This window comes from Syngnathus scovelli, chromosome 14, assembly GCF_024217435.2.
Source record: "Syngnathus scovelli strain Florida chromosome 14, RoL_Ssco_1.2, whole genome shotgun sequence".
Taxonomy (NCBI): Eukaryota; Metazoa; Chordata; class Actinopteri; order Syngnathiformes; family Syngnathidae; genus Syngnathus; species Syngnathus scovelli.
In genome coordinates, this window is record NC_090860.1 from 7,751,619 (window position 1) to 7,778,812 (window position 27,194).

General features: G+C 41.2%; 2 protein-coding genes across 9 annotated transcripts; both read left to right on the plus strand.

The window, feature by feature from the left end:
- The first annotated feature begins 398 nt into the window (after window positions 1–398).
- On the plus strand, window positions 399–11,117 carry LOC125980542 (oocyte zinc finger protein XlCOF6-like). Of its 4 annotated transcripts, none has more exons than XM_049739808.2 (3): window positions 399–573; window positions 2,132–2,238; window positions 2,410–4,426. In XM_049739808.2, exons 2-3 carry the CDS (start codon window positions 2,139–2,141, stop codon window positions 4,011–4,013), a joined length of 1,704 nt encoding a protein of 567 aa, XP_049595765.1. In that variant the 5' UTR covers window positions 399–573; window positions 2,132–2,138; the 3' UTR covers window positions 4,014–4,426. The 4 variants fall into 4 exon arrangements, with proteins under 4 accessions (XP_049595765.1, XP_049595758.2, XP_068509059.1 ...); XM_049739801.2 differs by having other exon boundaries at window positions 403–573; window positions 2,147–2,238; XM_068652958.1 differs by lacking the exons at window positions 399–573; window positions 2,132–2,238; window positions 2,410–4,426 and adding exons at window positions 5,829–5,983; window positions 8,290–8,396; window positions 8,567–11,117.
- Window positions 11,118–12,927: 1,810 nt separating this feature from the next.
- On the plus strand, window positions 12,928–27,013 carry LOC125980719 (TOG array regulator of axonemal microtubules protein 1). Of its 5 annotated transcripts, none has more exons than XM_049740171.2 (23): window positions 12,928–13,329; window positions 13,955–15,115; window positions 16,165–16,231; window positions 16,558–16,683; window positions 16,804–17,061; window positions 17,136–17,428; window positions 17,520–17,737; window positions 20,200–20,294; window positions 20,613–20,765; window positions 20,830–20,895; window positions 21,003–21,157; window positions 21,237–21,372; window positions 21,484–21,720; window positions 22,211–22,334; window positions 22,530–22,635; window positions 22,841–23,076; window positions 23,161–23,319; window positions 23,532–23,658; window positions 23,736–23,851; window positions 24,686–24,869; window positions 24,937–25,156; window positions 25,232–25,318; window positions 25,869–27,013. In XM_049740171.2, the coding sequence occupies exons 2-23, from the start codon at window positions 14,081–14,083 to the stop codon at window positions 26,126–26,128; spliced, it is 4,458 nt and encodes a 1,485-aa protein (XP_049596128.1). In that variant the 5' UTR covers window positions 12,928–13,329; window positions 13,955–14,080; the 3' UTR covers window positions 26,129–27,013. The 5 variants fall into 5 exon arrangements, with proteins under 5 accessions (XP_049596128.1, XP_049596130.1, XP_049596131.1 ...); XM_049740173.2 differs by having other exon boundaries at window positions 21,021–21,157; XM_049740172.2 differs by having other exon boundaries at window positions 12,929–13,329; window positions 17,139–17,428.
- Window positions 27,014–27,194: the final 181 nt, after the last annotated feature.

The following is a 27,194-nucleotide window of genomic DNA, read 5'->3' on the forward strand; positions in this document are numbered from 1 at the left end:
GTACTGTAAAAAACAATAAAAAAATAAAAAAGATTATTTATAATTACTAACATGAACACTACTATAGTAAAGTACGTTTAATACTACTATTACTACTACTACTAATAATAATAATAATAATAATAATAATAATAATAATAATAATAATAATAATAATAATAATAACTGGGTAGCACGTCCGCCTCACAGTTCAGAGGGTATGGATTCGATTCACCTCCAGCCCTCCCTATGTGAGTTTGCATGTTCTCCCCGGGCCCGCGTGGGTTTTCTCCGGACACACCGGTTTCCTCCCACATCCCAAAGTAATGACACACGAATTTATGCCCAATTTGTCTTCGCGGGCCACATAAAATAATGTGGCGAGTCGTATCTGGCGGCTATAGGGCGTCCGGGACCTCACTCAAATGACATCATCATTACGTAACAGGAAGTAGCGACGACTACAAAACCGCGCTTGGTTTAAAGCACTCAAACAGGCGCGTATCGCCTTCCATTTGCCTGCATCCGGTAAACACGCAACTTATGTGGTGGATCAGTAACATTAGCTACACGACAACCGCAACGACAAAAGAGGTAAGTTACGACGATGGACCTAAGTTATCATGTTAGCAGCACGTTAGCAACGTTATTTGTAGTACTGCTTGGTTGCAGTACAGAAGTGCGGGCTGCTTTCATTAGCAAGGTAACTACTAAGGTTAGCAATGCTAACTTTATGATATTTAGCTTGATTATCCTCGACTAATGTTGGATCTCAAATGTTGGTTCTTGCCTGTACCAAGAGCAATACTGTGGAAATACTCAAAGTCGAGGATTAGCAGTGATAGTTGCAGGCAGGGATGCTCCGGATTTTAAATCTCAATGCCCTCATGCACTCGACCAGATGATAACGAGTAATCACGTTTGCTAAAACGGGTCCGATCTACATGAAATTTCGTTTCGTGTATTGGGTTGCTTTGTAACGGTGTAAACAAAACAAGTTGACACCTATTGTATGTTGTTTGAGATGTCTGTCGTTGAGAAAGAAAACTAAAGATGTGGAGTTATAGTTGGTTCTTTATTGGCAAGATCTTGGTTGTTTAATGGCGGTCAGTACACGCGGCAATACAGCACATAAAACAACAACCCCCACTCTCCAGGTAAGAAGGTTTTGTGCTGCCCGGTAAAGGCGGAAAAGCAAAAGGATGTCCTTATAAAGATGTCAAACTCAAGGCCCGGGGGCCAGATACGGCCCGCCACATCAGTTTATGTGGGCCGCGAAGACAAATTGTGCATCAAATTTGTGTGCCATTACTAGAATTGCAAATTGTGTTCACTTTCAATAATATCTTTTCTTTTTAATATTTGACCAGTTTTCACTCGTCTAATTTGAAAACGAGTTATTTGTCAGTTTGTTTTGTAGCTTTTAATGTATATAATATGAGGTGTTCATACATTTATATGGCTTGCCAGTCATAATGGCCCTCCGAAAGAAGCTATGACTACAATGCAGCCCGTGAAAAAATTAGTTTGACACCCCTGTTCTGCTCTGCTGTTGCCTGACTATTTGGTATCTATGCAAGAGTCACTGCCCTGTGTGTGTGTGTGTGTGTGTGTGTGTGTGTGTGTGTGTGTGTGTGTGTGTGTGTGTGTGTGTGTGTGTGTGTGTGTGTGTGTGTGTGTGTGTGTGTGTGTGTGTGTGTGTGTGTGTGTGTGTGTGTGTGTGTGTGTGCGTGCGCGTGCGCGTGCGCGCGCGCGCGTGGTCAGTGGTCTGTACCTATGTGTATTGGAAGGTTACACAGCTCTGTGTGCTGTATACGTGCTCTGATTGAGCAGTCATGTTTATATAAAATAAGACGAACGTCCTCAATCAACAACAATCCATAGAATATATGGCATAGATAAAAGCTAAAGAGTTGATCAAATTATTCCAACACCTATTTTCATTTTGTTAGGAATTCCTAGGTACATAGGCGTCACTAGACTGTCTTTTACTAAGTGTATTTTCTTGCCAAACTATATAGCACAGCACAAAATACTATTGCGTAAATACGAGATCACCTATATTCAATTATTTCAACAAATATCTCGCTCACCACTGTCCAAAAGACACTTTTATTAGACAAACATCGTTGAACAAGTTTTGTGATTGCAGTGTGAAAATGTCTAGGACCACAGCAGAGTACGTGAAGGAAAAGGACCGCAGTCGTCGACGACTGGAACATCTTTGGCTGCAGCCTTATGTTGTGTTGCGCAGAGCAGGTTAGTACACGTCTAGCTTCTTTTTATGAATCCTCTTCCAGTGTTTATTTTTAGTAGAATTCTGTTGAAATCATGTGTGATATGCTGATTGAAAAAATCCTTGTATAGGTTTTGCCAGTTTCTCTTCAACTGTAACTTTCATTGTTAATATGTGTTTGTCTTGTTTTGCAGACATCAGTGAAGCTATTCATCCTAAGCAGGAGCAGCCAGACCGCACTCGCATTAAAGAGGAAGATGTGGGCAAAGAGGTCCACCACTTCAATGAACAAATGGAGCAGAAGTTTCTATGCACTGTAAAAGAGGAAGAGCCAGAGCGGCCTTGTAATGTAGAGGAGGGAGAGGACTCCTGCGACATTAGAAGGGAGGAGGAAGATACCTGCAAGATGCCATTGACTGGTGTTCCTGTGAAGTGTTTAGATGAGGGTCAACATAAGGTGAGCACAGGGGCGGAGCCTCCAAGCTGCAGCTCAAGTCAACAAATGACCAGAGTAAGTAATGGAGACCACTGTGGAGGATCACAAGCAGCTCTACCGTCAGATAGTGGTGAGGTGTTGTCACATGTTCCTGCTGCTACTGCTGCTGATGATGATGAGTCTCAAAACAAACACAGGCAATGTTCTCACTGTGGAATTATTTTTGCTCATAGCAGGAGCTTGAACCGACACATGAGAATGCAAACAAGAAAGAAAAATGTTTTCTGCTCAGATTGTGGCCAAAAATTCTCTCGGAGGGAACATTTAACAGTGCACACAAGAATCCACACTGGCGAGAAACCTTTTTCATGCTCAGTTTGTGGCAAAAACTTCTCTCGAAGGGAAAGCTTAAAATCTCATACAAGAACCCACACTGGCGAGAAATCTTTTTCATGCTCAGATTGTGGCCAAAACTTCTTTCAAAAGATAAGCTTAAAATCTCATACAAGAATCCACACTGGCGAGAAACCTTTTTCATGCTCAGTTTGTGGCCAAAAATTCTCTCAGAAGGCAAACTTAAAATCTCATACAAGAACCCACACTGGTGAGAAACCTTTTTCATGCTCAGTTTGTGGCAAAAAATTCTCTCACAATGGACATTTAAAAGCGCACACAAGAACCCACACTGGCGAGAAACCTTTTTCATGCTCAGTTTGTGGCCAAAAATTCTCAGAGAAGGGAAGCTTAAAATCTCATACAAGAATCCACACTGGCGAGAAACCTTTTTCATGCTCAGTTTGTGGCCAAAACTTCTCTCACAGGACAACTTTTAAAAGTCACACAAGAACCCACACTGGCGAGAAACCTTTTTCATGCTCAGATTGTGGCCATAAATTCTCTCGGAGGGAACATTTAACAATGCACACAAGAATCCACACTGGCGAGAAACCTTTTTCATGCTCAGTTTGTGGCCAAAAATTCTCTCGAAGGCTTAGGTTAAAATCTCATACAAGAATCCACACTGGCGAGAAACCTTTTTCATGCTCAGTTTGTGACCAAAAATTCTCTCACAAGGGAAACTTAAAAACTCATACAAGAACCCACACTGGTGAGAAACCTTTTTCATGCTCAGTTTGTGGCCAACAATTCTCTGACGGGGCAAGTTTTAAAAGGCACACAAGAATCCACACTGGCGAGAAACCTTTTTCATGCTCAGTTTGTGGCAAAAAATTCTCTGAGAGTGGACATTTAAAAAGGCACACAAGAATCCACACTGGCGAGAAACCTTTTTCATGCTCAGTTTGTGGCCAACAATTCTCTCAGAGGGCAATCTTAATCAGGCACACAGAAGCCCACACCTAACCCTGTTGCCTGCTCAGTCAGTTGCCAAAGAGTCTCTTTTGACAGTTCGGAGTGTCTTGGGGAGATGAGCAATGATCCATGAAGTTCTCACCTTCTATTTGAGCAGACTTTATGACAATTCTATTCTAGTATGCACCTTTTGATTGAGATGCTGAACTCCTTTACTACAGTGAGAAGTCCATTTCATTTTAGTTTTACCAATGAATTTGAAAATAAAGTTAACCGGCCTCGAGATGATAATAGTTTTGTATTTTTCATTATACTTGATGTTTATTTTGTTTTTAGTTGTTTGTTCATATTCAGGGTGAGTTGCTTAGTTTTTATTAGTGGCTGTTTAGGATTTTGTTTTGTTCAGCTTTTCATGTCATGTGGATCAATCAAATGAAAAATAAAATAGTGTTGGATATTCCCCATTTTTCTTCAACAGTTTTTTTGTTACTTTGCCTCGTTAAAATGTACTTGAGATGCATTAAGAGATTTCATTAAAGAGTTGTTTACTTCACAGTACTCATATTGAAGTCTCAAGCTCATTTGCTGCTTCTTATTTATATTAATTGTATTTATATTAAATTGTGTAAAATGTAAATAAAAACAACGATTTGAAAATCCTTCTCAACCCATATTCAATTGAATACACTACAAAGACAACATATTTAATGTTCAAACTGATAAACTTAATTGTTTTTTGCCAAATAATAATTAACTTAGAATTTCATGGTTGCAACACGTCCAGTAGAAGTTGGGAAAGGTGGCAAAAAATACCGAGAATGCTGAGAAAAGCTCATCAAACACCTATTTAGAACATCCCACATGTGATCAGGCTAATTGGGAAGAGGTGGGTACCATGATTGGGTATAAAAGGAGCCTCCCCAAACATGCTCAGTCATTCACAAGCAAGGATGGGGTGAGGTTCACCACTTTGTCCACAACTGCGTGAGAAGATAGTTAAACAGTTTAAGACCATTTCTCAAAGCAAAATTGCAAGGAATTTAGGGATTTCAATATCTACGGTCCATAATATCATCAAATGGTTCAGAGAATCTGGTGAAATCACTGCACGTAAGTGCCACGGCCGGAAACCAAGACTGAATGACCGTGACCCTTGATCGATCCCTCACTGTCTTAAAGACCGACATGAGTGTGTAAAGGATATCACCAAATGGGCTCAGGAAAACTTCAGAAAGAATTCCACATGAGAAGCTAAGAGAATTAGTCTCCTCTCTTCCAAAACGTTTATTGAGTGTTATTAAAAGGAAAGGTGATGTAACAAAGTGGTAAACATGCCCTTTCCCAACTTCTACTGCACGTGTTGCAGCCGTGAAATTCTAAGTTAATTATTATTTGAAAAATAAAATAAAGTCGATGAGTCTGAGCATTAAATATGTTGTCTTTGTAGTGTATTCAGTTGAATATAGATTGAAAAGGATGTTCAAATCATTGTATTTATTTTTACACAATTTCCCAACTGCAACCTAATCCGGGTTGTGTGTGTGTGAGTGTGTGTATGTATGTATGTATATATATATATGTGTATATATATGTAAGTGATTGGTTCGAATTCTGAATCAATGTAGTGGCTTGAAAGCGCATGCGTGGCATATTTGTTATGGTATATATGGACGTTTCGTTCCCTTCTCTTCCCAACGAAAAGTGAACTAAATTTTTAATTTAGTATTGACACATGAAGTCGATGCACAATTTGTCTTCGCGGGCCACATAAAATAATGTGGCGGGTCGTATCTGGCCCCCGGGCCTTGAGTTTAATATCTGTGCGCTAGAGGGCGTCCGGAACCTCACTCAAATGACATCATCATTACGTAACAGGAAGTAGCGACGACAACAAAACCGCGCTTGGTTTAAAGCACTCAAACAGGAGCGTATCGCCTTCCGTTTGCCTGCATCCGATAAACACGCAACTTATGTGGTGGATCAGTAACATTAGCTACGCGACAACCGCAACGACGAAAGAGGTAAGTTACGACGATGGACCTAAGTTATCATGTTAGCAGCACGTTAGCAACGTTATTTGTAGTACTGCTTGGTTGCAGTACAGAAGTGCGTGCGGGCTGCTTTCATTAGCAAGGTAACTACCACAGTGCTAACTTTATGATATTTAGCTTGATTATCCTCGACGAATGTTGGATCTCAAATGTTGGTTCTTGCCTGTACCAAGAGCAATACTGTGGAAATACTCAAAGTCGAGGATTAGCAGTGATAGTTGCAGGCAGGGATGCTCCGGATTTTAAATCTCAATGCCTTCATGCACTCTACCAGATGATACCGCGTAATCACGTTTGCTAAAACGGGTCCGATCTACATGAAATTTCGTTTCGTGTATTGGGTTGCTTTAAGGTAACGTTGTAAACAAAACAAGTTGACACCTATTGTATGTTGTTTGAGATGTCTGTCGTTGAGAAAGAAAACTAAAGATGTGGAGTTATAGTTGGTTCTTTATTGCCAAGATCTTGGTTGTTTAATGGCGGTCAGTACACGCGGCAATACAGCAGATAAAACAACAACCCCCACTCTCCAGGTAAGAAGGTTTTGTGCTGCCCGGAAAAGGCGGGAAAGCAAAAGGATGTCCTTATAAGGATGTCAAACTCAAGGCCCGGGGGCCAGATACGGGCCGCCACATCATTTTATGTGGGCCGCGAAGACAAATTGTGCATCAAATCCGTGTGTCATTACTAGAATTGCAGATTGTCTTCACTTTTAATATCTTCTTTTTTAAAAATATTTGACCAGTTTTTACTCGTCTGATTTGAAAACGAGTTATTTGTCAGTTTGTTGTCAGTTTGTTTTGTAGCTTTTACTGTATATAATATGAGGTGCTCATACATTTATATGGGTTGCCAGTCATAATGGCCCTCCGAAATAAGCTATGACTACAATGCGGCCCGTGAAAAAATTAGTTTGACACTTTAGTTTTTATCTATGGCATAGATAAAAGATAAAGAGTTGATCTAATTATTCCAACAGCTATTTTCATTTTGTTAGGAATTCCAAGGTACATAGGCGTTGTGGAACAATGCGAGCGACTAGACAGGGGGTGGGCAAACTTTTTGACTTGCGGGCCGAATTGGGTTCTAAATTTTGACCGGGGGGCCGAACCAGGAGCAGATGGATGTAGTGTTTGTGTGAAGTAATATAAATGACATGTAAAGGTCATTGCATAAAAGGTTTTTACTTTTAGTAGATACTAAAGCATGGATATTAAAAAAAACTTTTTGAAAACAAATGCATTTATTAACAGCATTAAAAAATATATTTCACCCAAAAACTAATATCAGTGATTATTATTAAATACGACACTGTTATGATGAATAACATTTTCCATCACTTCAGCACCTGCAGGTCAGATTTATGAAATATGTTTATCTAATGAGGCGAAATCACATCCAACGGCAAACATTCTGACCAAATACATCATCTTGAAGAATCAGTGAAAGAATACATCTAAATAAAGTAATAAAGAAATCAAGAGTATTGTTGGTTTCGCTTTTTTTGCCAGTGCATCATCGTCTGGAGTAAAATTTGTTGTGGTAATTCTTAAGATAGAGCCGAGGTGTCTGTCCGTTAACCTAGATCTGTGACGGGCTTTGTTGACGTTCATGTGCCTGAACGTCTTCTCACACACGTAGGTCGAGCCAAATTGTCCACTCTTTTTTAACATTCGGCACTCAGTGTCCATCTTTCTTTTCTTCGGGCCACTCGTATAATGGAAGGATTCCAGGGGAAGGTTTGTGGGTGGCATTAGCGTAAAACTGTATCTGAAAGCTCAGGGCGCGAATTACGAGAATACTGATGTCACAGCCTACGCTCGAAATTCGGCACTGATAGATTAAATGAGCGCGGAGTGCACAGCGTCCGTACTACTGAGTACGCCCACGCACTTGTGAGTGTGCACGGAGCTTTCTGACACGGCTCCCGGGAGTAAATGCGCGGGCGGGCGCTTCTCCATCTACTGGGGAAACATAGTAATTGCAGGGAAAATGCCCCCCCAAAAAATTCAAAATGCAATTTATTCTGGTTTGGCGGGCCGGATTAAACGGCCCGTGGGCCGGATGTGGCCCGCGGGCCATAGTTTGCCCATATCTAGACTAGACTGTCTTTTACTAAGTGTATTTTCTTGCCAAACTATCTAGCACAGCACAAAATACGATTGCGTAAATACGGGATCACCTATATTCAGTTACTTCAACAAATAGCTCGCTCACCGCTGTCCAAAAGACACTTTTGTTAGCCAAACATCGTTGAACAAGTGTTTTGATTGCAGTGTGAAAATGTCTGGGACCACAGCAGAGTACGTGAAGGAAAAGGACCGCAGTCGTCGACGACTGGAGCATCTTTGGCTGCAGCCTTATGTTGTGTTGCGCAGAGCAGGTTAGTACACGTCTAGCTTCTATTATGAATCCTCTTCCAGTGTTTATTTTTAGTAGAATTCTATTGAAATCATGTGTGATATGCTGATTGAAAAAGTCCTTGTATAGGTTTTGCCAGTTTCTCTTCAACTGTAACTTTCATTGTTAATATGTGGTTGTCTTGTTTTGCAGACATCAGTGAAGCTATTCGTCCTAAGCAGGAGGAGCCAGACCGCACTCGCATTAAAGAGGAAGATGTGGGCAAAGAGGTCCACCACTTCAATGAACAAATGGAGCAGAGGTTTCTATGCACTATAAAAGAGGAGGAAGAGCCGGAGCGGCCTTGTAATGTAGAGGAGGGAGAGGACTCCTGCGACATTAGAAAGGAAGAAGAAGATACCTGCAAGATGCCATTGACTGGTGTGCCTGTGAAGCGTTTAGATGAGGGTCAACATAAGGTGAGCACAGGGGCGGAGCCTCCAAGCTGCAGCTCAAGTCAACAAATGACCAGAGTAAGTAATGGAGACCACTGTGGAGGATCACAAGCAGCTCTACCATCAGATAGTGATGAGGTGTTGTCACATGTTCCTGCTGATGATGATGATGATGAGTCTCAAAACAAACACAGGCAATGTTCTCACTGTGGAATTTTTTTTGCTCATAGCAGTAGCTTGAAACAACACATGAGAATGCACACAAGAAAGAAATTTTTTTTCTGCTCAGATTGTGGCCAAAAATTCTCTCGGAGGGAACATTTAACAGGGCACACAAGAATCCACACTGGCGAGAAACCTTTTTCATGCTCAGTTTGTGGCCAACAGTTCTCTCATAGGGCAAATTTTAAAATACACACACGAATCCACACTGGCGAGAAACCTTTTTCATGCTCAGTTTGTGGCCAAAGATTTCTTCGGAGGGAACATTTAACAGTGCACACAAGAATCCACACTGGCGAGAAACCTTTTTCATGCTCAGTTTGTGGCCAAAACTTCTCTCGAATGGAAAGCTTAAAATCTCATACAAGAACCCACACTGGCGAGAAACCTTTTTCATGCTCAGATTGTGGCCAAAAATTCTCTCGGAGGGACCATTTAACAATGCACACAAGAATCCACACTGGCGAGAAACCTTTTTCATGCTCAGTTTGTGGCCAAAACTTCTCTCAAAGGGTAAGCTTAAAAACTCATACAAGAATCCACACTGGCGAGAAACCTTTTTCATGCTCAGTTTGTGGCCAAAAATTCACACAGAAGGGAAGCTTAAAATCTCATACAAGAATCCACACTGGTGAGAAACCTTTTTCATGCTCAGTTTGTGGCCAAAAATTCTCTCACAATGGAGGTTTAAAAATGCATACAAGAATCCACACTGGCGAGAAACCTTTTTCATGCTCAGTTTGTGGCCAAATATTCTCTGAGAAGGAAAGCTTAAAAAGGCACACAAGAATCCACACTGGCGAGAAACCTTTTTCATGCTCAGTTTGTGCCCAAAACTTCTCTAACAAGAAAAGTTTAAAAATGCACACAAGAACCCACACTGGCGAGAAACCTTTTTCATGCTCAGATTGTGGCAAAAAATTCTCTCGGAATGAACATTTGAAAATGCACACAAGAACCCACACTGGCGAGAAACCTTTTTCATGCTCAGTTTGTGGCCAACAATTCTCTGACAAGCAAAGCTTAAAATCTCATACAAGAATCCACACTGGCGAGAAACCTTTTTCATGCTCAGTTTGTGGCCAAAAATTCTCTCACAAGGAAAGCTTAAAAATGCACACAAGAATCCACACTGGCGAGAAACCTTTTTCATGCTCAGATTGTGGCCATAAATTCTCTCGGAGGGCACATTTAACAGTGCACACAAGAATCCACACTGGCGAGAAACCTTTTTCATGCTCAGTTTGTGGCCAAAAATTCTCTCAAAGGGAAACCTTAACATCTCATACAAGAATCCACACTGGCGAGAAACCTTTTTCATGCTCAGTTTGTGGCCAACAATTCTCTCACAGGGCAACTTTTAAAACGCACATAAGAATCCACACTGGCGAGAAGTTTTCATGCTCAGTTTGTGGCCAACAATTCTATGACAAGGGAAACTTAAAATCTCATACAAGAATCCACACTGGCGAGAAACCTTTTTCATGCTCAGTTTGTGGCAAAAAATTCTCTGAGAGTGGACATTTAAAAAGGCACACAAGAATCCACACTGGCGAGAAACCTTTTTCATGCTCAGTTTGTGGCCAACAATTCTCTCAGAGGGCAAGCTTAATCAGGCACACAGAAGCCCACACCTAACCCTGTTGCCTGCTCAGTCAGTTGCCAAAGAGTCTCTTTTGACAATTCGGAGTGTCTTGGGGAGATGAGCAATGATCCATGAAGTTCTCACCTTCTATTTGAGCAGACTTTATGACAATTCTATTCTAGTATGCACCTTTTGATTGAGATGCTGAACTCCTTTACTACAGTGAGAAGTCCATTTCATTTTAGTTTTACCAATGAATTTGAAAATAAAGTTAACCGGCCTCGAGATGATAATAGTTTTGTATTTTTCATTATACTTGATGTTTATTTTGTTACTTTGCCTCGTTAAAATGTACTTGAGATGCATTAAGACATTTCATTAAAGAGTTGTTTACTTCACAGTACTCATATTGAAGTCTCAAGCTCATTTGCTGCTTCTTATTTGTATTAATTATATTTATATTAAATTGTGTAAAATGTAAATAAAAACAACGATTTGAAAATCCTTCTCAACCCATATTCAATTGAATACACTACAAAGACAACATATTTAATGTTCAAACTGATAAACTTAATTGTTTTTTGCCAAATAATAATTAACTTAGAATTTCATGTTTGCAACACGTCCAGTAGAAGTTGGGAAAGGTGGCAAAAAATACCGAGAATGCTAAGAAAAGCTCATCAAACTCCTATTTAGAACATCCCACATGTGATCAGGCTAATTGGGAAGAGGTGGGTACCATGATTGGGTATAAAAGGAGCCTCCCCAAACATGCTCAGTCATTCACAAGCAAGGATGGGGTGAGGTTCACCACTTTGTCCACAACTGCGTGAGAAGATAGTTGAACAGTTTAAGACCATTTCTCAAAGCAAAATTGCAAGGAATTTAGGGATTTCAATATCTATGGTCCATACGGCAACATACATGCTGAAAAGTACATACAGATTTTGGAGCATCATATGCTGCCATCCAAGCGACGTCTTTTTCATGGACGCCGCTGCTTATTTCAGCAAGATAATGCCAAGCCACACTCTGCACGTGTTAAAACAGCGTGGCTTCGAAGTAAGAGTCCGGGTTCTCCCCTGGCCTGTTTGCAGTCCAGACCTGTCTCCCATTGAAAATGTGTGGCGCATTATGAAGCGTAAAATACGACAGGGAAGACCCCGGACTGTTGAACAACTGAAGCGGTTCATCAAGCAAGAATGGGAAAGAATTCCACATGAGAAGCTGAGAGAATTAGTCTCCTCTCTTCAAAAACGTTTATTGAGTATTATTAAAAGGAAAGGTGATGTAACAAAGTGGTATTGTATTTATTTTTACACAATGTCACACACACACAACCCGGATTAGGTTGTAGCTGGGAAATTGTGTAAAAATAAATACAATTATTTGAACATCTTTTTCAATCTATATTCAACTGAATACACTACAAAGACACCATACTTAATGCTCAAACTCATAGACTTTATTTTATTTTTCAAATAATGATTAACTTAGAATTTCATGGCTGCAACACGTGCAGTAGAAGTTGGGAAAGGGCATGTTTACCACGGATTGTGGTCGAAAACCGAGGTTTGAATATATATATATATATATATATATATATATATATATATATATATATATATATATATATATATATAGTTCTCTTTTTCTGGCCTTTTTGAGCGTTTAATTGACCCCATAAATGTGACGCTCCAGATCTGAACCCCATTGAGCTGTTGTGGGAGCAGCTTGACGTACGCAAGAAGTGCCCATCCAACCAATCCAACTTGTGGGAGCTGCTTCTGGAAGCGTGGGATGCAATTTCTCCAGATTACCTCGACAAATTAACAGCTAGATTCTAGCTGCTAGAATGCCAAAGGTCTGCAATGCCGTAATTGCTGCAAATAGAGGATTCTTTGACGAAAGCAAAATTTGATGTAAAAAAAAATCTTATTTCAAATACAAATCATTATTTCTAACCTTGTCAATGTCTTGACTCTATTTTCTATTCATTTCACAACGTTTGGTGGTGAATAAGTGTGACTTTTCATGGAAAACACAAAATTGTTTGGGTGACCCCAAACTTTTGAACGGTAGTATGTATATATATATATATATATATATATATATATATATATATATATATATATATATATATATATATATATATATATATATATATATATATATATATATATATATATATATATATTCAAACCTCGGTTTTCGACCACAATCCGTTCCAGAAGGTGGTTCGAGAAGTGATTTGTTCGAATTCTGAATCAATGTAGTGGCTTGAAAGCGCATGCGTGGCATATTTGTTATGGTATATACGGACGTTTCGTTCCCTTCTCTTCCCAACGACGTGCGCCTGTGTCGGTGTAGCGGTGGCAGCGCGTGCACGATCCCGCGGTTCGCGTCACCATGGAAGCGCTTAGTTTGCGACCTGGATACGCCATTTTGCCTCCCGGTGCTTTCGTGTGTGCGGTCGTGCGCTTGTGTGGTGTATGTGAGTGCTTGTGTGTGTGTGTGCGTGGGCGCCTGTCGGTGAAAATACCTCTGTAGCTTCCGAACGTTCAACACAACACACGCCATCTAAACAGGACCAAAATGTTCACGCTTGGAGAATCAGCACTCCGCTTTTCAACCGGACATGGAAACACGGCCGACATAACGTTGTAATAGTCTCGACGAACGCTGTCGAAGTAAGAAACGCGAGACACTACAAGGTTTGTTTTCTTCTTGCTTTACCTTAACTTTGCTAGCTCAAGTCATCCAGCATTATATAACCGCGTAGTGAGCTAGCTTAGCACAATGTACACAATGTTATTAACATCAGAAAACTCAATATATCGAGTTTGTGTCTTCTTTAGAGTGTCGTAGGGGGTCGCTTGATCGAAATCCACTGTAGCCACTGTTAACGTTCCGATGCGTAGGGTTGTCGCAGTCGACATTTCTGTTACTTAATATTTTGAAGGGAATTGTGTAGATCGGGATATATTATTCTGAGCCATGCTCCAGAATGACAAACAGCCACAAGTGGTTGGATGTCCAAGATAAGTGTCCTTTAATGCTATCGTGAATCAGTGCAGGAAGATGATTGCATCAACGAGTCTGTCTCCATGATGTTTTTTATTTGGATTAATTTTTCATTGTGCATTTCTTTTATTGTGTTGTGTACCTCATTGTTGTGGTTTGGGGTTCGAATCCAGGCTGAGATCTTAGTGTGGTGATGGATGCAACTCCAATGGGGATACCCTTAATAGAAAGAAAGACAGATTAAATAGTTCTTGGCACTCTGCCTATGATTTTCCAAATATTGTGTTATTGGTGATTTATTTGTTCTCTCCGCAGTTAAGTGGCTTCCCACCATCAACCACTCAGAATGAATGCCAAAGGGAAGGAAGAGGAATATAATCATCCTCACAAGATTGCCCTTGGTTCTTCTCATGTTTGACCACATCCGTCAGATCATCAATAATGATACGGGGAATAATCTCCAAGGAGTTATACCAGCAACTTCTGGACCCCAAGAATTATCAGAATCGCACAAATGGGGTGGAAGAACTCAAGCGAGTCCTCTCGGATGTGGACTTGAAATCGGTTCCTTCTGACAGTATTGAGGAGTTCATCAATTTTCTTCCCAGACTTCTGGATGACAGTAATTTTAAAGTATTGTATGGCACCTTACAAGTTCTAAACATATTTATTGAGAGGTTAGACACAAGTATTCACAAATATATCAAACAGATAGCTTTGGTGGCCGTCAAGGCATTAGGCGACACTCGTACAATCGCCAGGAATGAATACATGAACACGTTTCGTCTGATGATGAAACATGTGGCCCCGCAACAAGTTTTAGATCTTGTAATTTGTAATTTAAAACACAAGAATTCTAGAGTCCGGGAGGACGTTCATAACATCATTATTGCAGCTATGCTCACTCATCCGAGGAAAGAGTTCAACATCCCCAAGCTTTGTTTTGAAGTTGCACCATCTCTGGCAGACAGCAAAAGGAACGTCCGCCACGCTGCGCTTGAGCTGTTTGCTGTTTTTGACTCCTGCCTCGAGACAGGGAAAAAGCAGCCTCTCACCAAAGCTGTGGACAACGTTGAGCTCAAACAGGACGCTGAGGGTCTTATGGCAGCTGTGCAGGCCAGACGTGCAAGACACGTTCTCCCCAAACTTTCACCTGAGGGAGTGGTGGAGTATGGTTTGTTAGTGCCTAAATCAGGGCTGCACTGCGCCACACAGGCCAGTTGCTCAGGAGATGATCTTGACTGGGTGATGACTGGAGGACGGATTAACAGTGCAAGGAGTCATCGAACTGAACCAGACTATGAGCGACCGTATGGCTATGGCAGCTTAGGATCCCTCACTGACGAGCTTCCCTCCCAAAGGAGAATTGTCAGCGCAGGTAAAGGGAAGAATAAACTACCATGGGAGATGTTGGACTACTCAGTGGCTGAAAATAACCATCAGTGCCACTCCCCAAATGGAAAGTGCTCCGAGCAGGTGAGGTCAAACTACTCGCTACGCTTGCTGTTATTCTCTGAGTCTCTTATCAACATATTGGAGCAGTTTAAAATCTGATTCAAGGAGCATTTGAGTATCAGTACAAAACTGGAATAATAACTCACACCTAAACAATTTTAAATTATTTGTATGTCATTTATATTTGTTAAATACATATCTATTAGGATATTCATTAGAATAGTGTTGATCAAATAAAAAATACATTTGGAATTTTTTTAGACATTAGAACAGTTGAAAAAACTTGAAAAAAACGACAGTTGATCAAAAGATGGAGCAATGTATTTTTTTAAGCTATTTATATGCACACTCTTCAGTTGTCATATTCATGTGATTGGATGGATAAAGGGCGCCTCCAAAAGGTAAAACCGGTGGGAAAGAGAGAAAAGGAATCACTTGTGACTGGAAGTGAATTTCTATAGGTTGTCAGGTCTGCACTTGCTGGTGACTCATTTTCTTATTTTAGCTCCAACAACACTTTTACACAACATGTACTGTACGTATATACCAAGCCAAAGGAACTAACAGCAGTGCTATCAAACACATTCTATTAATGATGTTCACAGATCAGGATGGGGGTGTTTTGTTTCCGGAGGTGTTAATTGACTAAATTCTGTTCCAGGCACTGTTGGCCAGTATTGTAGTGCTCGTGTTCATTTCAAAAACCGTGTGTTTACCGCAGCGTCTGTTTCCCAGCAACCCCATGATTGCAGAGCACCACTTATAGGTGTGCGTGCATGTGTGATTGCGTGTTTGGCAAATAGCATATCACGAGGTTAGACTTGCTTATTTACAGCTCGTATATGTGCTGGAGTGCAATCAAGAAAGCAGGCTGGCAGAGCAGTAACTTTTCATGAAGAGTGAGCTTAAAAGATGCAAAAAAGCTCTCATTACTTCAAATGCACATTTTATCCAAAAGAGGCTGTAGTCAACTTCCCTGGGTGTGGCCAAATGGGGAAAATGTATGCCAAATTCCACTCAATAACTACTCACCTCTTGCAATTAATGCAAAAACATCTGTCTTTTCACAGGTGACCATTGAAGAAGTTATTCCGCTGTCCAGAAAGTTGAGTCCAGAGACCTACATATCCACTTTTAGTAAGTGCCAATCCATCTATGTCAATCTAATCTAAGGACAGTTGAATGCTTGTCACGGTCGACGTTAGCTGGCACATATTAGAGCCGCTTGGAATTGGATTAGCGTCTTGAGTTAAACGAGTCAAGTGCTGAAAGGGAACCTGGGAGATACTCACCATACGTGACATTTTGCCACAAATAATAATTAAATGGTAAAATAGAACACACTTTTACAGCTTGGCTTTTCCAGCCCTGTGTTGACAGGCTGGTTACATGCCCTGTTATTTGCCATTGGACTATTCTACAATGCTGTGAATTAAAAAATAGTCATAATAATTTGTTCAAAGGTTCCGCAGAACCACAGACACCCCAGACATCCAAGAGAATCTTTCCAGCTCGGCTCAGAAGAAGCGGAAGCCTCAACTTGGACCCTGACGTCTTCAAAACCACGAACTTCACTGAGTCGGATAGCGGTACGGAACCTTTGTCAAAATATGTATTTGTTATTTAATTACATGTGGAACTTATCTTTACTACAGTATTATACTTTTAGTTTGAATGTCCTAATGTGTAAAAAAAAATGTGTTATCCAGCGTTATCCAAAGGACACATGCTCTCAAGGAACGGCAGTGTTGAGCGCACACTTTCTCTCCCGTCCAACCACACCATACCGGGCTCCTTTCTGCTGCCTTCCTACCCTCTGGCTGCACTCCCAGGAGGTGTGCTCACTCCAACATTATCCCATCGCCATGTCGACACATCCCTCTCTATGTCGAATACCTGGCCCAACAAGCGGGAGAACAGCCCTCACCAGAGAGAGCCCAGCTTTGGAGGGGACGCTGCAGTCAAAGGCAAGAGTTAGCTTGTCAGCTCAATGTGAAATTACCTGGTCTTGATTTTGCAATGATACATTTTCCGCCCGCAGCAGGGGACCTCCCTACCAGATGCTCTCCGAGGCCAATCCGTGCCTCCCTAAAGAGTTCTTCATCAACATCGTCGTCAACATCGTCATTCCGCCGAGTCCTGAGCAGCAGCAGGACGTCCCTCTCCATCTCACCAGTCATTCCTTCCGGAGAGCAATTTTATAACAATGACCCGAGGCCCGGTGCACGCAGCAGCCCCCAGAATCAGGGTCTAGAGAGGGACCTTCAATTAGAGCCCGTGGGCTCAAACACAACACATGATACTGAAGAGGAGGAGCCTCTGGATGTGCAGGAGGTAAACAGCGTTGCATTGTGTTGTCAGTATTCTGATGATTCTGTACACCCTTAGTCTTGATCCGGGTCTGTAACGTCTGATGTGCACACAGATGTTGAACTCGCTACGTTCGTTGCGCAACAGCGCTGCTAAGAAGAGGGCCAAAGTGAGCCTAAGCAGTTCAGACACGGACCAGGACAGCCAAGATTCTGCCATAAGGTCACCACTCGGTCAAGAGGTGCACACCTCTTCCACGCTTACCAGCTCAACCAGCGAAAGTGGCCTTTCCAGTTTGAGTCCAACCACCTCCAGTGTCTTTGGCATCAAAAGGTAATTAGGCATCCAACTTCTGGTTGCATCACTTTTGCACTTCATTTGAACACATGATTTGCAAGACCAGGTCAATCAGGGGTCTTGTGGGAGGAAAGAGTTATATTTGAAATGGCATTTGTGTTGAGGCGCAGTTGCCTAGGATCTATGCATGCTGTTCAGTAGTCAAATCAGTGAATCCCAACCACCAATTTGGTAGCAAAGAGGAATCGTTGAAGATCCTCTTTCACTATTCTCCCATCTTGTGAAATATTGCAGATTAGCTGATGTTCCATTAGCAAAAGGGGGTTGTACAAAGTATAAATATCAGTGATACTAATAATTGTGGCACATATAATAAAGAATTATTTCTTTATGGGGTATTTTTTTCCCGCTGGTATATTTATTATTCCTGAGTGATCTATTTAAGTAGTTCACTGTTATTTTCTATTTTTCTACATTTGTTCCACTGTATTAGTAAAAAAGGTTTTAATAATTTTCTGTGTTCATCATCTTATTTTGTTTGAAAAGAAATAACATCATATCGTTCCTACTGTATGTTGACTCTTTAGTTATCTTGGTTTTAAATACAGATTTTTTTTAAACTGTTTTTCGTAAATAGTGTAAAGTTGAGATAATGATAGTGTTTTTGTTTTCTGTTTTCTTTTACTGCTTCTTTTCCATTTTACTTTTAATTCCACCTCCAGGGTAATGGCCAGCTGACCATTAAGCATTAATAATTATAATTAATTTAAAAAGGTCTCTAAATATTCCTGAAGATATGCAATTGGTTGGTTCCGACGAGTCTAGGGTGTATCCTGTGTATTAGATATTTCAAAAGGATCTTGATCTTATCCAATCAAAAAAAAAAAAAAAAAAAAACATGCATAAGGCTATTCTTAATGCCTTGGCTATCCCTTCCATTTCACTTTTCTCTATTACATCAGATGGCTGTTATCTGGAAACTGAGGAAAATGCACAGCATAAAGATGGTTCGATGAATATGACAGGCGTTTCAGATTACCTCAGTTGCTCAACAAAAAGGTTTTTTGCTAGATACAGTCACATTTGACCAATGAATACCACAGGCATAAATACGGATGATAGTAAAATACAGTAATCCCTCGTTTATCGCGGACAATTGGTTCTAAAAACCACCCACGATAAGTGAAATCTGCGAAGTACAGTCTCCAACAATTAGTACTGGGCAGGCTAACGAGTTAGCGGAAATATGCTAATTCGCGATCGTGCTAACACGCAGAAACGGACTTCTAAAGGAATGTAAACGAACATCTGGAATAATATTACATTGTCCTAAAGGTTAGACACGTTTCCTCAATTTAGAAGTTTTATTTTGACTTTTAAATGTTTTTTTTTTTTAGTTTGGGAAAAAAAAAATCCTCGATGTAGTGAAGCCGCGATAAACGAAACGCGAAGTAGCGAGGGATCACTGTATACATATTGATTCATACTCAATATATACTATGCACATTTATTGCAGTGTTCACTGCAGTTGCTTTTTTTTTATGCCTAACAATCAAAGCACGTCTTTGTTACCGCGTTCGTCGTGTTATTATTAGCCAGCAAGTAACATTTACGCCGTCTGTCGAGCTGTCTATACTAAAAGTGATCCGAAAAAGCGTGTGTGTCGTCACCCGTCGACTCTTCACATACTTGCTGTAGACATAACGACAACTACAAATAACCCTTGGAAATATGATTAGCGCCGATGACGGCATGTTGTCAACTCCGTCGCCTCGTTTGTCAAACGTCATCGACGCCACAGTGTGTGTCACCTTTCGTGGGGGCGCTTTTTTAAAGACTTTCCCTTGAAGCCCGTCACAAATATTAAGGTGACGCTCGGAAACCAGCGCTGGATGCGCACGTCAACCCTTTTACAATTGCCGCGGTTGTTGAATGGACGCCGTACGGTATTGTTTATAAAGAAAACCTAATTCATGGTTCACTGCGAAAGATTCTGGTGGATTTGAGGTGACGCTAAAAAACAGGTACTGTCGCGCTTGAATTTAAAGATAATTTAAGTACCGACATTTTGGAAAAACAGACCATTCGTTTTAAAAGTTGATTTTTCCAGAAAAGAGACAATCAAGCAAAATGCAATTTGATTTTTGCTGCTCAACAACCAACAGGACATTTTAAAATTTCATATTTTGGACCCAAAAACATTTTCATTGTAGCGGACTCATTTTCACATTTGAGTAGATAAGTTTTATTTAAATACTATTATGATTACAGTGATTACAAATCAATGCAAGCTTCAATTTAAAAAAAAATAGTGCGCCCCAAAAATTATGCAAACCAATATTTGGTTTTAAGACCCCCACCCCTTAAAAAAAAAAAAAAAACAAGCTTAAAGAACACCTACAATTAATTTATTGCACATGATTTTTGTATTTCAGCAAGGTGGCAATTGTGAATTTGTGAGGATGCAAGTTAAACTAACGTTTCGCACCCGTCAACAGTTCCGGAAGCATGGCCTCCCCGGGAGTGAAACCTCGCAGAGTGCCTTCTGCAAACCTGAGGTCTTCTGTGTCCATGGACTTTAGCAACCCTCCAGGTAGGAATCATTTTTAATGCTTTAGCCTAGGGATGTCAAACTCATTTTTGTCACAGGCCGCATCATAGTCATATTTTCCTTCAGAGGTCTAAAACTGTTATGAATGGAAATAAAAATTGCTAGCAATAACTATTTTTAAAAAAGTGAACTAAATTTTTAATTTAGTATTGACACATGAAGTCGATGCACAATTTGTCTTCGCGGGCCACATAAAATGATGTGGGGGGCCGTATCTGGCCCTGGGCCTTGACTTTGACCCCTATGCTTTATGATTTGTATTCAAATTCGTATGCCTTTTTAAAATTTTGTATCTGAAAGGACTATCTCAGAGGAATGACTTGTCATCTGAGACGGGGGTTGTTGGGCAGAGAGTCACTTACTCCAATGGAGGGCTCAGAGCCAGTGAAGAAGCATTAGTACCCTCTCCCCCATTGGTCAAACCATTGTTAGGTGATGTCAAATGTACAAAAGGTAAGCCACCGAAGAAATGACAGTTTTCAGGGCTATACTGAGGTTTTTGTTTTTGCTTTTTTAGGACTCCGAAGCAATGAAAAGAGGAATTCGCCAGCCACAGACATGCCCGAGGGAGTCATTGGTAGAGGTGGGTGTGCCCAATTATTAGTTATGCCTTTTTTTTCCTCAACAGAATAATTTTGTTTGTTGTTGGTCACATAATTTATCTGCAAATGTCCCGCTAATGTGGCTTAGGCATGTTTGGTACTGCAGTGTCCTCCCCTCGTTCGGATTTGGCCTTGTCACTGGAGCAGGGTGATTCAGTGGCCAAACCCACCGCAGATCCCTTAGGAGGCTTCCCGGTTATCTCCGGTGATCACCGGGGCCGTGACAACTTCTATCCAGATGAGGTAACATTTGCCTCTATTTTTCAGATGACGACGAGACATCTGCATTTGTCACAACAGTGCCTAATGTGTATTTCCATAGAGGTTCATCCGAGATAAGATCCAGCCACAGGACCTGGATCAGCTTGAGGGCCAGTCCAGTCAAAGGGACAAGATTCGGCACCGGGTCAGACAGATGCTCTCTGACTCACCCAGTGAAAAAAATATAAATAATAAAGGTGTGGTATCTCTGGACAGCATGATTGTATCAATTAGAAATGAGCATTATTTTTTATGAAGGCTGACATTTTTATGTATTCTTGTCATATCAATGATGATCTCTGTTTTAGATCCACATATGAATGGTAGTACAAGCACTTCTTGTGTGGAAGACCTCCCCTTGGACAGGTCACCTTTAAGCCTCACCAGTTCGGTCAGTCCACATGGACCCCAGAGCCCTGTCAAGTGCCTGACTCCACCCCATCAACCAAGTCCCCCCACAATGACTCCCAAACCCAACAACCTTTTCCGTATGAGGAGGGCACATAGCCTCAGCAGAACGCGGCCCTCATTGTCCCACAGCTCAGGTGAGTCGGGTATTAACATGCAAAAAAAAAACATCCACAGCATTCGGAACGCCTGCAGTATCTTTGGCTTTCTTACACTATTTAGTCTCAGCTATATTTTCATGTTCACAAACAATGAATCTACTTTAACAGGAGACGTGTTGGACAGCATTGAATTAAGAAGAACCCTTTCACTGTTTCTCAGGCAACTGAGGAGTAAAGGCCATCTGCAGCAGAATTTTCATGTGATTCAACAAATTGTATTGAATCCCATTAGATGTGGCGCTTTAGCTATTGTGGCCAACGAGTTTGTCTTTGTTGCACCTTATATATTGGTTTGTAATTATGCATTTAGAAAAGCAGCGCTTTAACTGGACTTGGCACATTTGCTCGACCATTAAAGCAATTGGAGCATGAGGAAATTGCATTTTTCTGAAGTCAATTATGCAACAGTGGCTTGTTTTGATAACTCATAAAATGCAAGTCTTGATGTCTTTGTGGGCCTTTTCAGATGAGCTGTCCCCCGTTACTGTGGACCAGAAGCAATGTGTCTCTCCGTCACCAAAACTGCGTCCTTTTTCCAAACCCGACGTGGCGCTGATGCAGAGCTTCGACCTGCTGAGTTCAACAAAGTGGTGAGCAACACAGCTTCAGATAAAAATCCATCCCATAACTCAAGTTCATGGGAGTAAAGAATCCTATTTATTGTCTCAAATCCCACCTGTAAATTTCTATGCATTTGTTTACTGGACATCACATTGAATAACAAAGGTTCTTTTAAACATTGCTAACAATGTTCAAATGCTTTCTGCTACTGTCCTGCTTTTCAGGGAAAAGAAGCTTGAAGGTCTTACAGTTCTACGCACTCTGGCCCGGTACCACGCTGACACACTTCAAGGCAGGCTTCGGGATGTCTGCCTGTTTCTCATTGAAGAGGTTGTACCTCACGTACTGACAATGGGATCATAGGTCTATGCATCTCTGATCTGTTTGTACAGTATTTAGGAAATTGTAATCATCCCTTTGAGGCTCATAACTAACCAACTATATAAGGGCTATTTTAACTAACATTTTAACAGATTTAAAATCCAAAATGTACCACATTTAGGGGCTGTTCCATGAGTATGAAAATCTTTTTCAGGTGAATAACCTGAGGTCAGTCGTGTCCAGGACTGCCGTGTATACACTGGGTGACTTTTACATGCACCTAGAGAAGGCAATGGACCAGGATCTGGATGAGACCGTTAAAGCCTTGCTGCCCAAGGTGGGAGTGAGCCAAGCTTTTATGAGGGATGCTGTTGATGGTGCATTAGACAACATGGTATGGCATTGCACTCCAACACGAGGCATTCATGCGCTACTCTCTGGAGGACTTAGGTCAGTATCCTTTTAGCACACAGCAATATGCCGTTACTCAGAACCTGGAATTGGGATCATCAATTTGCTTTTGCTTTTTGCTAGTCATCTCAATCCACTTGTAAGGAAGTGCACTGCCCAACACTTGGCAGATTTGGTGGAAAAGGTCGGAGCCACTCGCCTCCTTTCTGGAACTAAGGATCTAACTGAAAGAATCTTACCTGCAGTCACCAAGCTGTCACAGGACTCCTCACAGGAAGCAAGGTATGCCTTCTGACTTTTGGGACTGCTTAGGCACACAAAGACTTGTAGTTTGTGAACATACTGAACTGAGATGATGTAGTAGTCACTGGACCAGAGAGAGCAAAAGAGTAGCAGAATAGAAGGAAAATTATAGATGACTTTCCCAGTCTTTCTTGCCTGAAAATCCATGTACTTGTCTGAAGGTCTGGAATTGACAAAAAATTAAACTTTAGGTACCATGGCCGCCGAATGCTGCTGTCCCTGTCGTGCCACCCAGACTTTGAGAAGATCCTGGAAAGAACGGTCCCCTCCAAAGACCTGCAACCTATCATGGACACCATCTTCATTCTCAAGACCAAGGTACAAAACACCACACCTTTAAAACAGCAGTGCTGTGTTTAATTTGAATCTTAACTATATTTATTGGGGGGTGTAAGGGGCTCGGCAAGATGCCTCAGGACAGCCAGTCAGCCAGGGGCCGAGGCTCCCTCCGAGGCAGCGGTACGGTCCGAGCCTTGTCTCTCACCAGAGAGCCACTCTACCACAACGTCAGGTATGCGTGTGTTGCTACAACCAAGTACCGTATTTGCCGCACCATAAGGCGCACTTAATTTTCTCAAAAAACAAATGTGTGCATTTTAATAAGGTGCACCTTGACCGAATTCCAAAACCTCTTAAGTTGTTTTGTGTAGCTTCCGCCACACAGAGACGTAATATACTGGCGTAATATGTAGACTCGATAAACCAATCAAAGAAAATTACGTTTCACGTAGATCAAAGCAGAAAATCAGGATTGTACGTAACACGTAGAGTATGTACCTCCGCCACCATTGATAAATTCATACTATCGTTTGTGGAAAGCATTAGGACCCTCGAAAATGGCATCGACAAAGAGATATGCTTACGAGACGAGACAAGAGGGAACTTGTCATGTTTAATGGCCAACTGTTTAATTTGGATACAGAAGATGAGGACTTGGATTTGCATATTAATATCAATTAAATAATTAAATAGTAGAATAAAGTACAACTGAACTCACTCTTGTTCCTGTGACGTTTTCCTTTTTTAGCGTAAGTCATGCGCCCTTTAATGCGGTGCGCCCTATGCGTGGATTAAGTACAGAAAAACCCCCGGAATTGAGTCTGCGCCTTTTAACCCGAAGCGCCTTATGGTGCAAAAAATACGGTACAAAAAAAAATAAATTGCACATAAATACACTGTCAGGACAAAAGTACTACTAAAAGTGGTAATGACGACCACAAACATAGGACTGACCAAAACGATGTACATCAATGAAGATAAAGACGTTTTGTACATATTTATAGTGTATCATGAAAGGCTCGGCTGACAGTAATGAATCACATGATGGATTGTGTGTCCTTTACAGAATGTCCAACAGTAATTACAGCAACAGATCTCAGACGCGGAGTATAACGGACAAGAATGAATACCTCAAGTACATAACAGCCCTGCTGGGCTCCAAGGACTTCCGAGAGAGAATCAAGGGAATGGACCAGCTCGTGGTTGACTGCCAGCACAACCGCAACGTTGTCATCCATAATCTGCTCCCGGTAAGGAGAAAGCTATTTAACCGTCTGATTGTCCACCAAGAGAGACTTTTGATCTCTTTGTTTTTAGGTTTTTGGTGCGCTCAAAGACAGGCTCCAGGAAGCCAACAGCAAGGTCAACCAGTCCGCTCTTGAGTCGCTGCAGAAAATCATTCCCTTGATGAAACATAACTTGTCTCAAGTGGTGAACATTCTCATCCCGGCCATTGTGGACAATCACCTTAACTCTAAAAACAACGCCATCTACTCTGCTGCTATTGGAACCATTGATGCACTTATCTTGAACCTTGGTATGAATCTACAAGTCTTTCATTGTTTGATTTGGCTCACCGTCTTCATTCAACTTCATTTGATCTTATTGGCAGATAACAGTCTCCTTCTTCAGCCTTTCTGCACTAAGGCTCAGTTTGCAAGTGGCAGAGCCAAGGTGGATCTTGTTGAGAAGGTTGAAGGTAAATCTGAAACAAGTGTGCTAGTTTTGTTGTTGTTTTACTTTTCCGTATTCATTCTGACATAGAAAATGGAAGGATATACATTACAGTAGAGCTGTTGTGGGTAAATAAATCTGCCACATGAGAAACTGGAACTGTTGTCCGGTGTCACCAGTTACACGAAACCTCATCTGGTTTCAATAATACTTGATACGGGCTTGATACATGTTTTTTTTTTTTTTTCCCTCATGTCAGAGTTTTAATCCAAATCAAATCATTCTCCATTTCAACTTCAGACGCAACAAATTACTTTATAATCACAAAATAATGATCCATAGTCTTCATGATTCATAGTCTTCAGCGGGCGCCACATTTGATTGATTTTATGACACAATGCTTTGGGCCAGTTTAAATTTAGACGCGGGCCGCATTTGGCTCGCGGGCCGGAATTTGGTCCATATATAAGGCGCAGTTTTTAGGTGCGCCTTATAGTCCGGAAAACACGGTAATTTTACACCTGAACTTGCTCGAATGTTGCTCCTTTTTGACCATCCAGTCTTTGTATTTCCAGATCTTCTGAGCGAGCTGTACCCTCGCAAGCCCCAAATGGTGGAGCAGAAAGTGTTGCCCTTGCTGTGGCACCTTCTCAGCACATCAGGCCACAGCGGCACCGTTCACGGGCACGGCGGCAGCGTGCGCGCCGCCACCGCCAACCTGTGCCAAGCTCTTCACACCCTAATGGGGCCCAGCCTGAACGAATGCGCCGTATCCCAGTCGGCCAACGTCCACAAAGGTTTAAACGAGTTTCTGAGGCAAGCATCCAAAAGATAAAAAGCAAAGCGGTCGGAGGAGAACATACAGACACAACACTGACCTTACTTGAAGACAGAGATGTTCAACATTTCTTAGTGCCTGCACTTTTATCCCAATGAAAAGCAAAGCCTTTGAAGATGAGGAACTTTGACTCTTTTCTCAGTGATATTTCTTCCTCTGGTACAGAAGCCGGGACATTTGCAACATCCTAACACCAGGTCCTGCTTCCACACAGCATTGCTCTCTTTGCACATTGACAAGGTAGCTCATTATGATGAACACGAGATTCACACACGAATCAGTCACCGCTTTACTTCATTCGGTGAACGCGACAAATCAGAGCCATTTGCAGAATGTAAAATTTAAATGCACAAAAAAGGACAGACAGGGATTGGAAAGTTGTATCGTGTTTTTGCGGTGTCCAAAAATATTTTTTATGATGTTTTATGTGGCTGTTTTTTGCTGAGTCATCAAATGAGATTTACAATAGTACAAAATACTTCTGTACAGCTGGTATGTATGTATTTGCACAGTATTAGCTTCCGCTGTAGTCATTAGGTGTATGATGTTCATTTTAGCAATTTTATCTGTTGTATAACTTTTAAATCTTGTTGATGTGCTGCAGACCCGTGCGTTTGTTTGCATGATCATTTCTCTGGAACTAGGCACACTGTTAACGGTTAGCTGTGTATTGACGCCTACATCGAGAATATTGAAAAGGAGTTTTGGGTACGACCGTTGTTGCCTGAAAGACAGAAGGTACGGATGGAGGATTCACAGTAGTGCCAGTCTTCAAGTAGCCTTTTAACATCTTCTATTAAATTATATTCAACTTGTTTGCAAATGATGACAAGGACAAATTGATATATAAATATATAAAGTGTTTTATTTCTGTAAATTGAACTTTGTTCCTGTGCCTTTGTCCACATTGTTTCCATACTATTGCTCATTGCCTACTTCATTTGATAGTTACATTTACCTAAACTAATTTAAATTTATCTAAACTAATTTAAATTAATCAGTAATGATAAAACTGTATACCATTGTAGATAGAGAATGCTTTTGGGGCCATCGAGTATCAAGT